The sequence below is a fragment of the Calidris pugnax genome, unplaced genomic scaffold (assembly GCF_001431845.1).
Source record: "Calidris pugnax isolate Ruff unplaced genomic scaffold, ASM143184v1 scaffold32, whole genome shotgun sequence".
In the NCBI taxonomy this organism is placed as follows: domain Eukaryota; kingdom Metazoa; phylum Chordata; class Aves; order Charadriiformes; family Scolopacidae; genus Calidris; species Calidris pugnax.
Window position 1 is genome coordinate 9,660,076 of NW_015090783.1, and position 11,645 is coordinate 9,671,720.

At 54.3% G+C, this 11,645-nt stretch overlaps 2 protein-coding genes across 2 annotated transcripts in view; one reads left to right on the forward strand and one right to left on the reverse strand.

The window, feature by feature from the left end:
• Positions 1-6: 6 nt before the first annotated feature.
• Positions 7-2,202, reverse strand: PEBP1 (phosphatidylethanolamine binding protein 1). The gene is made up of 4 exons (XM_014965291.1): positions 2,017-2,202; positions 1,551-1,660; positions 868-968; positions 7-346 (listed from the first exon to the last, which is right to left on the reverse strand). The coding sequence occupies exons 1-4, from the start codon at positions 2,149-2,151 to the stop codon at positions 129-131; spliced, it is 564 nt and encodes a 187-aa protein (XP_014820777.1). The 5' UTR covers positions 2,152-2,202; the 3' UTR covers positions 7-128.
• Positions 2,203-3,734: 1,532 nt separating this feature from the next.
• The window catches only part of VSIG10 (V-set and immunoglobulin domain containing 10), an 11,161-nt gene continuing 3,250 nt past the window's right edge, over positions 3,735-11,645 (forward strand). Inside the window, exons 1-5 of the mRNA XM_014961190.1 lie at positions 3,735-3,852; positions 4,217-4,264; positions 4,520-4,804; positions 10,081-10,362; positions 11,102-11,395. Coding sequence (XP_014816676.1) covers positions 3,735-3,852; positions 4,217-4,264; positions 4,520-4,804; positions 10,081-10,362; positions 11,102-11,395 — 1,027 coding nt within the window. The remainder of the gene's footprint in view (positions 3,853-4,216; positions 4,265-4,519; positions 4,805-10,080; positions 10,363-11,101; positions 11,396-11,645) is intronic.

The window sequence follows — 11,645 nt, forward strand, 5'->3', positions numbered from 1 at the left end:
CGGGGGGGGACTCAAGAGGGACACAGCTCCATCAGCAGGTGCAGGAGCAGTAGGGTTCAACTCATTAATTAAACAAAACAAGAGGGATGTGTGCTGGGGGGGGGGATGCACAGCGTTGCTTCCAGGCCCTACTTGCCCGAGAGCTGCTCGTAGAGTTTGGGCACGTAGTCATCCCACTCGGCCTGGTAACAAGTACCCGCCACCGGCACCCCCAGCTGGTACTTGGTACGGAAAGAAGCCACCTTGAACTTCCCTCGTTTGTCACCCGAGCGGTTGGAGAGGATGGGCTCGTTGCAGGAAAGCTCTTTGGGCTGCTCGTACACCAACCACACGTAGCGGTGTAGCCCTGCGGGATGGTGGGGAGACACCGTGTCACCAGGGTCCATCACCCACAATTTTCGTGTCCCCCCTGAAGTGACCCCAGGGGAAAGGAAGGGGGAACGCGGGGAACCCGCGTTCCCCCTTCCTTTCCCCTGGGGTCACTTCAGGGGGGACACCAGCGTTGTCTGGGATCAGAAAACCAAATATGATGGAGCTAAAGGAGCTCTAGATGCACTGGAGACACCTCAACAGCTCGTGTCCCACTACAGGAGACCAGCACCCCAACTTTCTGTAGCAACCCCCTCAACCCCCACCATGTTTGATCCCCGCACACAAACCGTTGCAGCCGGGCACCGACCTGTTCCTTTGGGAGCAGCGTTGTCTGGGATCAGAAAACCAAATATGATGGAGCTAAAGGAGCTCTAGATGCACTGGAGACACCTCAACAGCTCGTGTCCCACTACAGCACCCCAACTTTCTGTAGCAACCCCCTCAACCCCCCCATGTTTGATCCCCGCACAGGAACCGTCGCAGCCGGGCACCGACCTGTTCCTTTGGGAGGGCCGGAGCCGACGTAATCTGACAGCACGGTCCCGCTCCCCACGTCGTTGCCTTTCATGTTGGTCACCAGGAAATGATGCCATTCCCTGAAAAGAGAAGGCAGAAAATAATTAAGAGTGCAGCACGGCCCCAGCAGAGCCACTTTGTTACTCCAAGCTGCTTCTCCCATGAAGCTGTCGGCGTAGGGTGGCTGCTGTTCCAAAAAGCACCAGCCCCAGAGTGAGTACTGCCTCCTTTTGGATGCAGGGCTCTGTCCTCCTGCCTGGCAGCTCCAGCAAACCCAGAGCATGACCCCTCGGAGTGGGTATTCCACACGCTTCTGAACCTGATTTGAGAAAGGTGAGCTGTTCCCAGGTTTAAGACTCCCCTGCTGGCACAGGCAGACCTAATTCTGACTCGCACATGTGCCATGTTAGAGCAAGCACCAGATGCTGCGCTTCTCCAAGCTACAACAGACCTCCAAACACCCCTGGCAAAAGCAGCTGCTCCTCCCCGTGCTGTCCCTGTCTCAAGGAGAGATGCAAGGACGCTGTTTCTATCCCAACCCACAGCCTCACTGCTGCACCTCGAGCAGAGCACGTTCCTGACCTCCTTCTAAGCCTCTGCTAAGACCAAGAGGGATGCTCCATTTTCCCCAGGCAAGACAGGGAGCTGCCCACCCCCGTTACCTGAACTTTGGGTCCTTCCTACTGGGAGCATCTGGGTCTGTGAGAACCAGGGTGTAAAGCTTCTGAGGATCACAGCCATCCCACTCGATGCTGGTGGGGCGGTTCTGGACCTGGAGGGATGACAGCGTTATAGCACAAGCAGCCAGCCCTGCTGCCCGCAGCCTGCGCCAGCCAGGCATACGGAGGCCACCTGCGACCATCGCTGGCAGCAACACCCGAGGAGTTCAAGGCCATTCGAGCCAGCTCGCCCCCAGCCTATGAGAGCCTCCGGGATCTCCCTGCAACACGGAGCCAGGCCCGACCGCGCCGCCCCCCGCACAAGAGCCGATAGCAACGCAGCGCACCACTCTCCTTCCCCCGCACCCGGCGAGGCTCCGATGGGGGCTGCGAGAGCGAAGGCGCAAGAGGCCCGGCGGCCTCCCGCCATTTTGCCACACCCCCGAGCGGGGGACCGGGCCCAGCTCACCTGGGTGGGTGTGAGCACCTTGCCCAGCTCGTCTATCTCCACGGAACCATACTTGACCCGCAGCGGGTGCGCCGGCTTCTGCTCCACCTCGGTGAGGCTCAGCGGCCCGCTCCACAGCCCCAGGTCCACCGGCATGGCTGCGCCTGCTGCTGCTGCGCTGCAACCACTGGGCCCGCGCCGCCCAATCACCGGCCCGCCTCCGCCCGCCCCCGCGCTCCCATTGGCGGCGGCGTACCCACGCTCCCCTCCCATTGGCGGCTGCGCACCCCCGCTCCCCTCCTATTGGCGGCTGCGCACCCAAGCTCCCCTCCCATTGGCTGCAGCGCACCGCCGGCCTTCCCCCGCTCCGGGTGTTGTGGCGCCCCCAAGCGGGCGGCCGCGGCGCTGCAGCGGGCTCCTCAGCCCGAGCGCTTGTCAGAGCAATAAGACACAGCAGCATTGACCTTGCTTAACGGCCTTGGCCCGGCTATTAATTAGCTTAATTTACGTGCCAGGGCCCAGCGGGGGCAGCCCCGTGTATCTCAGCATGCCTTAGCCCATGGCTGCTGGAGAGCTGGCTGTGTTGTGCCTCACCCCTGTGGTAAGGTGTCCCAGAGGAGCCCAAGGGTACCTACACACCTTACATGGGGAAGTAATCTATATATTATTATATATAACAAACCAGCCTGGAAGCTGTTGTCTGTAATGGTGGACAATGAGGGCTATCGGGTCCGCTTGGCATCAACCAGCAAAATAAATCCTGTAATTGGGGCAGTTTCTCCTAACACATCCACTGCCGAAATTCAGCAGCAGCCTGGCTGTGCCTTGGTACCTCCACCCGGGAATCCCAGGGAGGGCTTTAAAGAAACTGAAAACGTTCGTACCTTTCTCCTTCCTTGCTGTCTGTTTCCTTGGGACCCCTCCAGCTGTGGAGAAGCTCATCCTTCATCCTCTCCACCCGGTCCTCCTCCCAGCCCCTCTTGCTCTGCACTCCTCTTCTCTCCAGCTTTGGATACAACTGCTGCCTGCTTTTTTTTATTTATTTTTTTTTTGTCCAAGCCCTGGAACATGGCATGGTTCATAGTCATTTATCACTGTTCTTCCTGCTCCCACTCCTTGGGGTGTCACTAATTGGTTGAATTATAATCACAGAATCATAGAACTGTCTGGGTTGGAAGGGATCTCTCAGACCACTGAGTCCAACCATCAAACCAACACTGATAAAACCACTAAACCACATCCCTCAGTGCCACATCTACCCATCTTTTAAATACCTCCAGAGATGGTGACTCCACCGCTGCCCTGGGCAGCCTGTTCCAATGTCCGGTAATACTTTCAGTGAAGAATTTTTTCATGATATCCATCCTGAACTTCCCCTGGTGTAACTTGAGACCGTTTCCTCTTGTCCTATCACCTCTTTCTTGGGAGAAGAGACCGAATCCGCCCCCCCTGGCTACACCCTCCCTTCAGGGAGTTGTGGAGAGCGAGGTCTCCCCTCAGCCTCCTTTTCTCCAGGCTGAACACCCCCTCAGCTCCTCCTCGCAAGACTTGTGCCCCACTGAAGCTCACCGCCTTAAGTTCTGACCTCAGGAAACACCACCCTCTTCGCGTTAAAACCTTCCCGATCCTTGGACTGCAACCCGAGCCCTGGGCCTGGCTCCCGGGTGTAAAGTAAACCGCCTTCGGGCCGCTCTGAGGGGGCTCCCCAAGATGGCGGCCGGGGTCGGGGGGCGCCCAAGATGGCGGCCGGGGTCGGGGGGCGCCCAAGATGGCGGGCGGCCTCGGGGGGCGCCCAAGATGGCGGCCGGGGTCGGGGGGCGCCCAAGATGGCGGCCGGGGTCGGGGGGCGCCCAAGAGGCTGAGGAGAAGGGAGCGGGGACGGTGTGTGGGCGAGGGTTAGAGCCGGTACCTCAGCCCACTCTGCTCCTGAGGGGAGCTCCCCTGAAGGGCGGGTGCTGAGGGGGCTGGTGGAAGGGGATCGCCGAGATACTTTAAAAAGAGTTCCCTTAGCAAGCACCCCAGAGGGTTGATAAATATCTTATGTTGGGTTATAAGGGCGATTGCTCTCTACAGCTACCTGAAAAGAGGGTGTTGCCAGGTGGGGGTTGGTGTCATCTCCCAAGGAACAGGTGATAGGACAAGAGGAAACGGCCTCAAGTTGCACCAGGGGAGGTTTAGGATGGCTATTAGGAAAAAAAGTCTTCACCGAAAGGGTTGTCAAGCATTGGAAAAGGCTGCCCAGGGAAGCTGTGGAATCACCACCCTGGAGGTATTTAAAAGATGGGCAGACATGGTGCTAGGAGATGTTGTTTAGTGGTGGGTTTGGATGGTTGACTCGATGGTCTTGAAGGTCCCTTCCAACCTAGACGATTCTATGATTCCATATCACATGTCCAGATCGTTGCTGACAGAAGAGGGCTTTGCTGGTTCCCTACATCCCTAACAGTGATGTCCAGATCTTTGCTGACAGAAGACAGCTTTGCTGGTTCCCTACATCCCTAACAGTGTCCCTTCTGTTTTGCAGGAACAGAGGAAGTGGTCTACGGGAAGGTCGGAGGAACCATCCTCCTTTTATGCCGAAATGTCTCCAAAGAAGCAACCGAGGTGGTCTGGTTTCAGGGGGACCCACACTCATTTCCCCCGCTCTTCTCCTCCAAGGTGGCCTTCCCCCCCGACATCCGTTTCTCCCTGGTGGACAACAGCTCCCTGCGCATCTCCGAGCTGCGTCTGCAGGACGAGGGCAACTACACCTGCAAGGAGGTGCTGAACAAGACAGACCACGAGCACAGGGTCCAGCTTCTGGTAGCCAGTAAGTCCCACATCTGTGAATTTCCTCCCCCAAGCCTCACAGGTTCCTGGAGTCATCTGGGAGTGGTGGAAAAAGGGTGTTAAAAAAGAGCAAGGTGGCCTTATTATGCAAAATCTGTGCACAGCCTGATACTACTCAATTATGTGGAATCACCACCCTGGAGGTATTTAAAAGATGGGCAGACATGGTGCTAGGAGATGTTGTTTAGTGGTGGGTTTGGATGGTTGACTCGATGGTCTTGAAGGTCCCTTCCAACCTAGATGATTCTATGATTCTATATCACATGTCCAGATCTTTGCTGACAGAAGACAGCTTTGCTGGTTCCCTACATCCCTAACAGTGTCCCTTCTGTTTTGCAGGAACAGAGGAAGTGGTCTACGGGAAGGTCGGAGGAACCATCCTCCTTTTATGCCGAAATGTCTCCAAAGAAGCAACCGAGGTGGTCTGGTTTCAGGGGGACCCGCACTCGTTCCCCCCACTCTTCTCCTCCAAGGAGGCCTTCCCCCCAGACGTCCGTTTCTCCCTGGTGAACAACAGCTCCCTGCGCATCTCCGAGCTGCGTCTGCAGGACGAGGGCAACTACACCTGCAAGGAGGTGCTGAACAAGACAGACCACGAGCACAGGGTCCAGCTTCTGGTAGCCAGTAAGTCCCACATCTGTGAATTTCCTCCCCCAAGCCTCACAGGTTCCTGGAGTCATCTGGGAGTGGTGGAAAAAGGGTGTTAAAAAAGAGCAAGGTGGCCTTATTATGCAAAATCTGTGCACAGCCTGATACTACTCAATTACATGTTTGCTCAGAAGCAGCAAGACGTGTCTAAATGGTTTTACAACGATCAGTTGCGCGCACTGCTGTTATGTCCAGCTGTTAAGTCCTCACTGCGCCTCTTCAGTTTTGTCTTTGCTGTTGATGATAAACTAGTTTTTGGGCAGGTCTTTCGTATCCTGTAGCTGTTGCAGGGTGGCCCTTGGCCTCAAGATCTGGCTGACTTGAGACTTCATAAATCTTAGGTTGCTTCTTGCTGAATTTTTTTCCCCTGATTGAAATACACGTTTGAAATAGCTGTGCTGTACCATCCCTTGCTGCCACCCTTTTAGTGTGAGGCTGGAGGGTCCTCAGCTGACAAGTTGTCTGTGCTGAGTCTTGCAGTGCAGCCTCCTGATTTTGATGGAATTTACTGCTGGGAGCGTGTCTGTTGTTACCAGCACAGGTCCTTCTTTCAGCCTTTTTTTTTTTCCTGTTGTGTGTTTTGGTGCTTACTCCCATTTCCATCCCTTTTCCATTAATTCATTCTCTTAGAAATCTTCGCAGCACGGGTGGAAGGTCAGGTTGGAGAGCGTTCAAGGCAATCACTTTGCACGCTGCCGGCATGGGTCCTTCCTGCTTCTGTCCGTTGTTATCTTGCCCAGATTGTCCCATCTCTTGGGTGGGAACAGCCCCCTCCAGATGAGCAGGGAAGGCAGGTCCTGGTCACTTCACGCTTACTCCCGTTTCCATTCCTTTTCCATTAATTCATTCTCTTAGAAATCTTTGCAGCACGGGTGGAAGGTCAGGCTGGAAAGCGTTCAAGGCAATCACTTCACACGCTGCTGGCATGGGTCCTTCCTGCTTCTATCTGTTGTTACCTTGCCCAGATTGTCCCATCTCTTGGGTGGGAACAGCCCCCTCCAGATGAGCAGGGAAGGCAGGTCCTGGTCACTTCACCAAGTCGAATCAGGTGTGACATAGGCTCTGGTGGCTCAGACCTGGGCTGTGACCTGCTGTCCTTAATGCCAGCCAAGCCCACGTTGTAGTGTTGATAAAAAGGGAAGACTGCAGCCAGTTTGCCTGTTTCAGTGACACCCTGTGCTCTGTTAGCCCTGTTTTTTTTTGCTGGTCTTTCCGTCAGCTCCTGCCGTGCGTGAGACCTGTGTTCTGTTTGCGTTCAGGGTGTTCCTTCCCTCTCAGTGTTTGGTGAAGGCTGCATGTTGTAAAAGTTGTGCCTGCTTCAACCGGATTAAATCTCTGTACGTTCACAGGAGTGAAAATTCCCTTCCCAGGGCAATGAACCTGTAGAGGGTCACGGAGGGCTGGAGTGAAGGAATTAAACCCCAGGCTGCTTCAGACAATGTGCGTGTAGGCGTGGGGCTTAGGAGGGGGGAGCCCTGAATCTGGAGCATTGGTGGAAAACACGAGCAAAAGATACCTATGGCGTGCCAAGTGTTGCTGCTGCACTCTGAACTTCATTTATTAGCGTGGAATTAATGTGTTGATTAATTTCCAAAGGTTACAAAGCTGATATGGCACAGTGATGTGTCTTTTAGTAGGTCAGAGAGGCATTTCTGGTGGTGCTTTAAATCCACAGAAGAAGCATCAGCAAAAGCCAGAAGTTGAAGATTCTCAGCCTCAGGTTGGCCCTGATTTTTCACAGTTGGCTGTTACTGGAGCAACTTATCCTGGGCTGGAGCAAACCTCTCCAACACAGGCTTGAAATGGTGGTAAAGGAGCCACCCAGGATCTTCTAGGCTCGTGTGGCAATTACCAGTTGACAGTCTTCAACCCATCTCATGGGTTGTACCAAAAAAAGAAATATCTTTTTGCTTAAAACTGCATTAAAAAAAAAAAAAAACACCAACCTGCAAGCGGTAGAGTAAACATTCTAACAACACAGCGAAGGTGCAGCCCTGCCTTGGGCTGCTCTTCTGTGTTTGTTTTGGACAGGAAGCACATGGTGTGAAGGAAACGTGCAATTGCAAACCCCCAAGGGACTTCTTGGTATGTTTGTGGACAATTTGATATAAGCTGCCGTTGGCTCTTCTGTGGGCAGGAGGTCTTTTGGGATGGTGTTTTGTGAGGGCTTTTTGGTTGGAGGTTTTTGGTTCATTAACGTTTTGGGAACAGATCTCTGTTGGCGTTTAGACAGAAGGGTAGAGTTGTGCTGGGAGAGCTCAGGGTGTAAAGCTGATGGTTTCAGGAGGTTCCTGGAACCAGCACAAGTGCAGTTCTCTGGCTGGACATCCTGGAAGGGCTGTGTCCGCCTCTCAACATGGGGCAGTTTCTGGTGATTCAGAGAGGTCGGGTAGAGTAAACATTCTAACAACACAGCGAAGGTGCAGCCCTGCCTTGGGCTGCTCTTCTGTGTTTGTTTTGGACAGGAAGCACATGGTGTGAAGGAAACGTGCAATTGCAAACCCCCAAGGGACTTCTTGGTATGTTTGTGGACAATTTGATATAAGCTGCCGTTGGCTCTTCTGTGGGCAGGAGGTCTTTTGGGATGGTGTTTTGTGAGGGCTTTTTGGTTGGAGGTTTTTGGTTCATTAACGTTTTGGGAACAGATCTCTGTTGGCGTTTAGACAGAAGGGTAGAGTTGTGCTGGGAGAGCTCAGGGTGTAAAGCTGATGGTTTCAGGAGGTTCCTGGAACCAGCACAAGTGCAGTTCTCTGGCTGGACATCCTGGAAGGGCTGTGTCCACCTCTTGACGTGGGGCAGTTTCTGGTGATTCAGAGAGGTCGCTCTTATCTCAGCCAGGATTCGGGATCGGTTACGAGACCTCCCCAGAGCTGGGACAGAGGAAGTATTGTAGAGAACTTTCTTGCCAGAGCCAGATGGTTTCAAAGATCATACGAGATGCGGGTATATAGTTCCTGGAAAGCCAAGCCCCAAGAAAGTATGTTCTTGTAGTTCACATTGGGTTTTGCCACGGTGTTTGTTGTTGTTGTTTTTTTTAAGCTCATGTCATTTGAAGGTCACTTGAAGAAATCGTCTGCCAAATAAGCCTCAGGCATCCCTCTGCCTCCTCTTGTGTGGGGCTTGCTTTGGCAGCCCCTGAGCTCTCGGTGGGGTCTTGCTCAGTGTCGGATGAGGCAAGGCGGGCATGGTGTGTTAATTCTGCCTGGATCAGAGTCCAGGATCCATATGGCTGTTAAACGAGCTCCTGTGTGTACTTGTGCACTGGGGGGAGGGGGGATGAAACGCAGTGATGGGAGGGAGATGAGAACTTATACTGAAACACGAGCCCCCCCGAAGGGATTGCTCTTGGGTTTCTATTGCCTTCTGACCCGCTCCTGCCATCTTGTAGTTGTTTCTGTATTTAAAGTGGTGGTTACCAAGCGATGGGCCCTGGCAGGAGGCCAGCAGTGACTTACCCTGCCCGTGTCCTTTGCTGGAGTTTGTCTCCTGTGCTGCGGCGTGGGGTGGGTACAGAGCGTGGTGCGAGGCTGAGTGACACCATGTGTCCCACACAGCAGTGACAGTGGTGCCAGGAAGGAGCCAAGCGTGCTTGGTTTGGCTTCAGTGGCACGTGGCCGTGGCCTTGAGCCTGCGGGATGGAGTCACCAGGACTCCCCATGGGCAGTGTCTTGTGTGCTGGGAGCAGCCTCCTCCTCCTCCTCAAACAACAAACATAGTCGTGGTGGTTACCAAGCGATGGGCCCTGGCAGGAGGCCAGCAGTGACTTACCCTGCCCGTGTCCTTTGCTGGAGTTTGTCTCCTGTGCTGCGGCGTGGGGTGGGTACAGAGCGTGGTGCGAGGCTGAGTGACACCATCTGTCCCACACAGCAGTGACAGTGGTGCCAGGAAGGAGCCAAGCGTGCCTGGTTTGGCTTCAGTGGCACGTGGCCGTGGCCTTGAGCCTGCGGGATGGAGTCACCAGGACTCCCCATGGGCAGTGTCTTGTGTGCTGGGAGCAGCCTCCTCCTCCTCCTCAAACAATGTGCTGGGCTTGCCGGGGAAGTGCTGGTGGCTCTGATAAGCTGGTTACTTGTCCCTGGGGAAATCCCAGTGCTTGTATCGGTGACAGGGAGAGACAGAGCCTTGTTCTCAAGCAGTGTGAATGGGTGTCACCTCTTAGTAGCTGTGACGTGAGGACCAAGGGCAGTGTGGAGGTTTTGTTCTCCCACTGTGTATTTAGGTGCTTATCCCATCTCTGTTGGACAAAGCTGTGGCAGTAATTTTTCCTCCCTGTGTCCCTCAGGCTTGGCTGATTTTGTTCTCCCACTGTGTTATTTAGGTGCTTATCCCATCTCTGTTAGACAAAGCTGTGGCAGTAATTTTTTCTTCCCTGTGTCCCTCAGGCTTGGCTGTGGTTGCCCTGATGGCTTTTGCAGGACAACCTCCTGCTTGCTCCCTTTTGACTGTCACTTAGAGTCGTGCTCCACTGGGGCTGTGATAGGCAGGGAAACCAGGAAGACTTTCCAGGGGTGTGATGGCAAAAACAAGCACCTGTGGGGGTTCCAGCCCTGAGATGCCACGAGCTGTCACTTGGAAATGTTCCTAACCATGTCCCATTCTTACTGATAGATCCACCGCACTCAACCCCAAAATGCTGGGCTGAAACCTCCTCATCGGGGCTGATGCTGCAACTGTTTTGCAGCTGGCCTGGGGGGTACCCCCACCCCACCCTGCACTGGAGAGAAGAGGGGCATGATCTGGAGAACTCCAGCTGGGTCATCAGCTCCACGAGCTCCTCGGACACCCATGTGGAAACACTGAACAGCTCCCACCTCTCCCACCACAAAGTCTTCAAGTGCGTGGGGAGCCACGTCGTCAACCAGGAGGAGCCTGCATGCACTGTGGAGATAAGTGAGTTGACTTGCCTACCTTATTAGCTATTAATTAGCCTGCTAATGGTGGGGCAGACAGGTACCCCAGTCATTCTCTACTTGTGGGCGCTGGCCTCAAGGGGAGATGCTAAGGAGGCAGCGTGGCAGGGCTTGGCTTGTGCAGAGGTGACTGCACGAGGCAAGGAAGTGCTGCAGCTGAGATCCATCAGGGTGTAGTTGCAGGTGGGTTGTGTTTTGGGTACCTCTTCAGGGGCCAACAAATGTCCTCACACCAAGCTTTTTGTCTGTGTGAGAGGTGGGTTTAGCACCTTGCTGGGCTTGAGATTAAGTTTGGTAGGGCTGGGTTTATAGGAGAAGGGTCTTGCGTGTCCCCAGACCCCTTTCAAAGATCTGAGGGGTCTGACTAAAGTGGCTTTTGAAAACCCAGGCTGTATTTATCCTCCAAGGGTTGTCAGGGCTACACAAGAGCTCTGCTGATCCCAAGGAAAATCCCTGGGCTGCCTTCCGACCCTGCTTTCCTGGGGATGTAAAGACAGGTGTCAAAAAAGGGACAAAGTTGCTCAGATGGCTCCTTGGAAGGCTCGTGAGCAGGCAGAATGCCAAACCCACAGTGCACAAGTCCCAGACTCCTGTCTGACTTCCTTCTGTTAATGATTATTAATCAGCCAGATAGCTGATTGCTTTTTATGTTAAACTCCTCCATTCCCTCCTTGACTGTTCTTTTCCCCTTTTTCTTTTTTGCCCCTTGGGCTGTTCAGAAATGCCTTCTCTGGAATCGGAGGCACCAAAGACCTGCTTTGTTGGTGACGATGTGACCCTGACGTGCCGTGTGACGGAGAGCACCCCGGCGGCCAGGATCACCTGGCTGCGGGACATCAGCCGGCCCGAGGTGGAGATCCAAGCTGGAGGGAGGTACCTCATCACCCAGGAGGGGAACGTGTCCCGTCTCACCATCCGGAACTGCTCCCAGGACACCGACGGGGGCTGCTACGTCTGCAAGGCACAGAACCCCGTGGGGCTGAGGGAGCTCTTCGTCTGCCTGACGGTGACGCGTGAGTGGGGTGGCCTGGGGTCGCTGTGGCAGGGAGCGAGGAGAGGACTCGGGGACACAGTTCATGGGGGCCATGGGTGAGCATTCGAGGGGCTCCGTTTGCCACTAAGAGCCCTCTTTTCCCGCTGACGCTTCCTATGCTGTCACACAAGTGTAGATCACAGAATCACAGAATCTTAGTGGTTGGAAGGGACCTCTGAGATCATCGAGTCCAACCACAGGAAAAAAAAAAAAAAAAAAAAAAAAAAAAA

Coding starts and splice junctions, on each gene's coding strand:
- PEBP1 (XM_014965291.1), bottom strand. CDS start 2,151: ATGCCGGTGGACCTGGGGCTGTGGAGCGGGCCGCTGAGCCTCACCGAG. Junction 1,661..2,016: donor AGGTGCTCACACCCACCCAG/GTGAGCTGGGCC, acceptor TCATCCCTCCAG/GTCCAGAACCGCCCCACCAG. Junction 347..867: donor CGGCCCTCCCAAAGGAACAG/GTCGGTGCCCGG, acceptor ACCATCCCGCAG/GGCTACACCGCTACGTGTGG.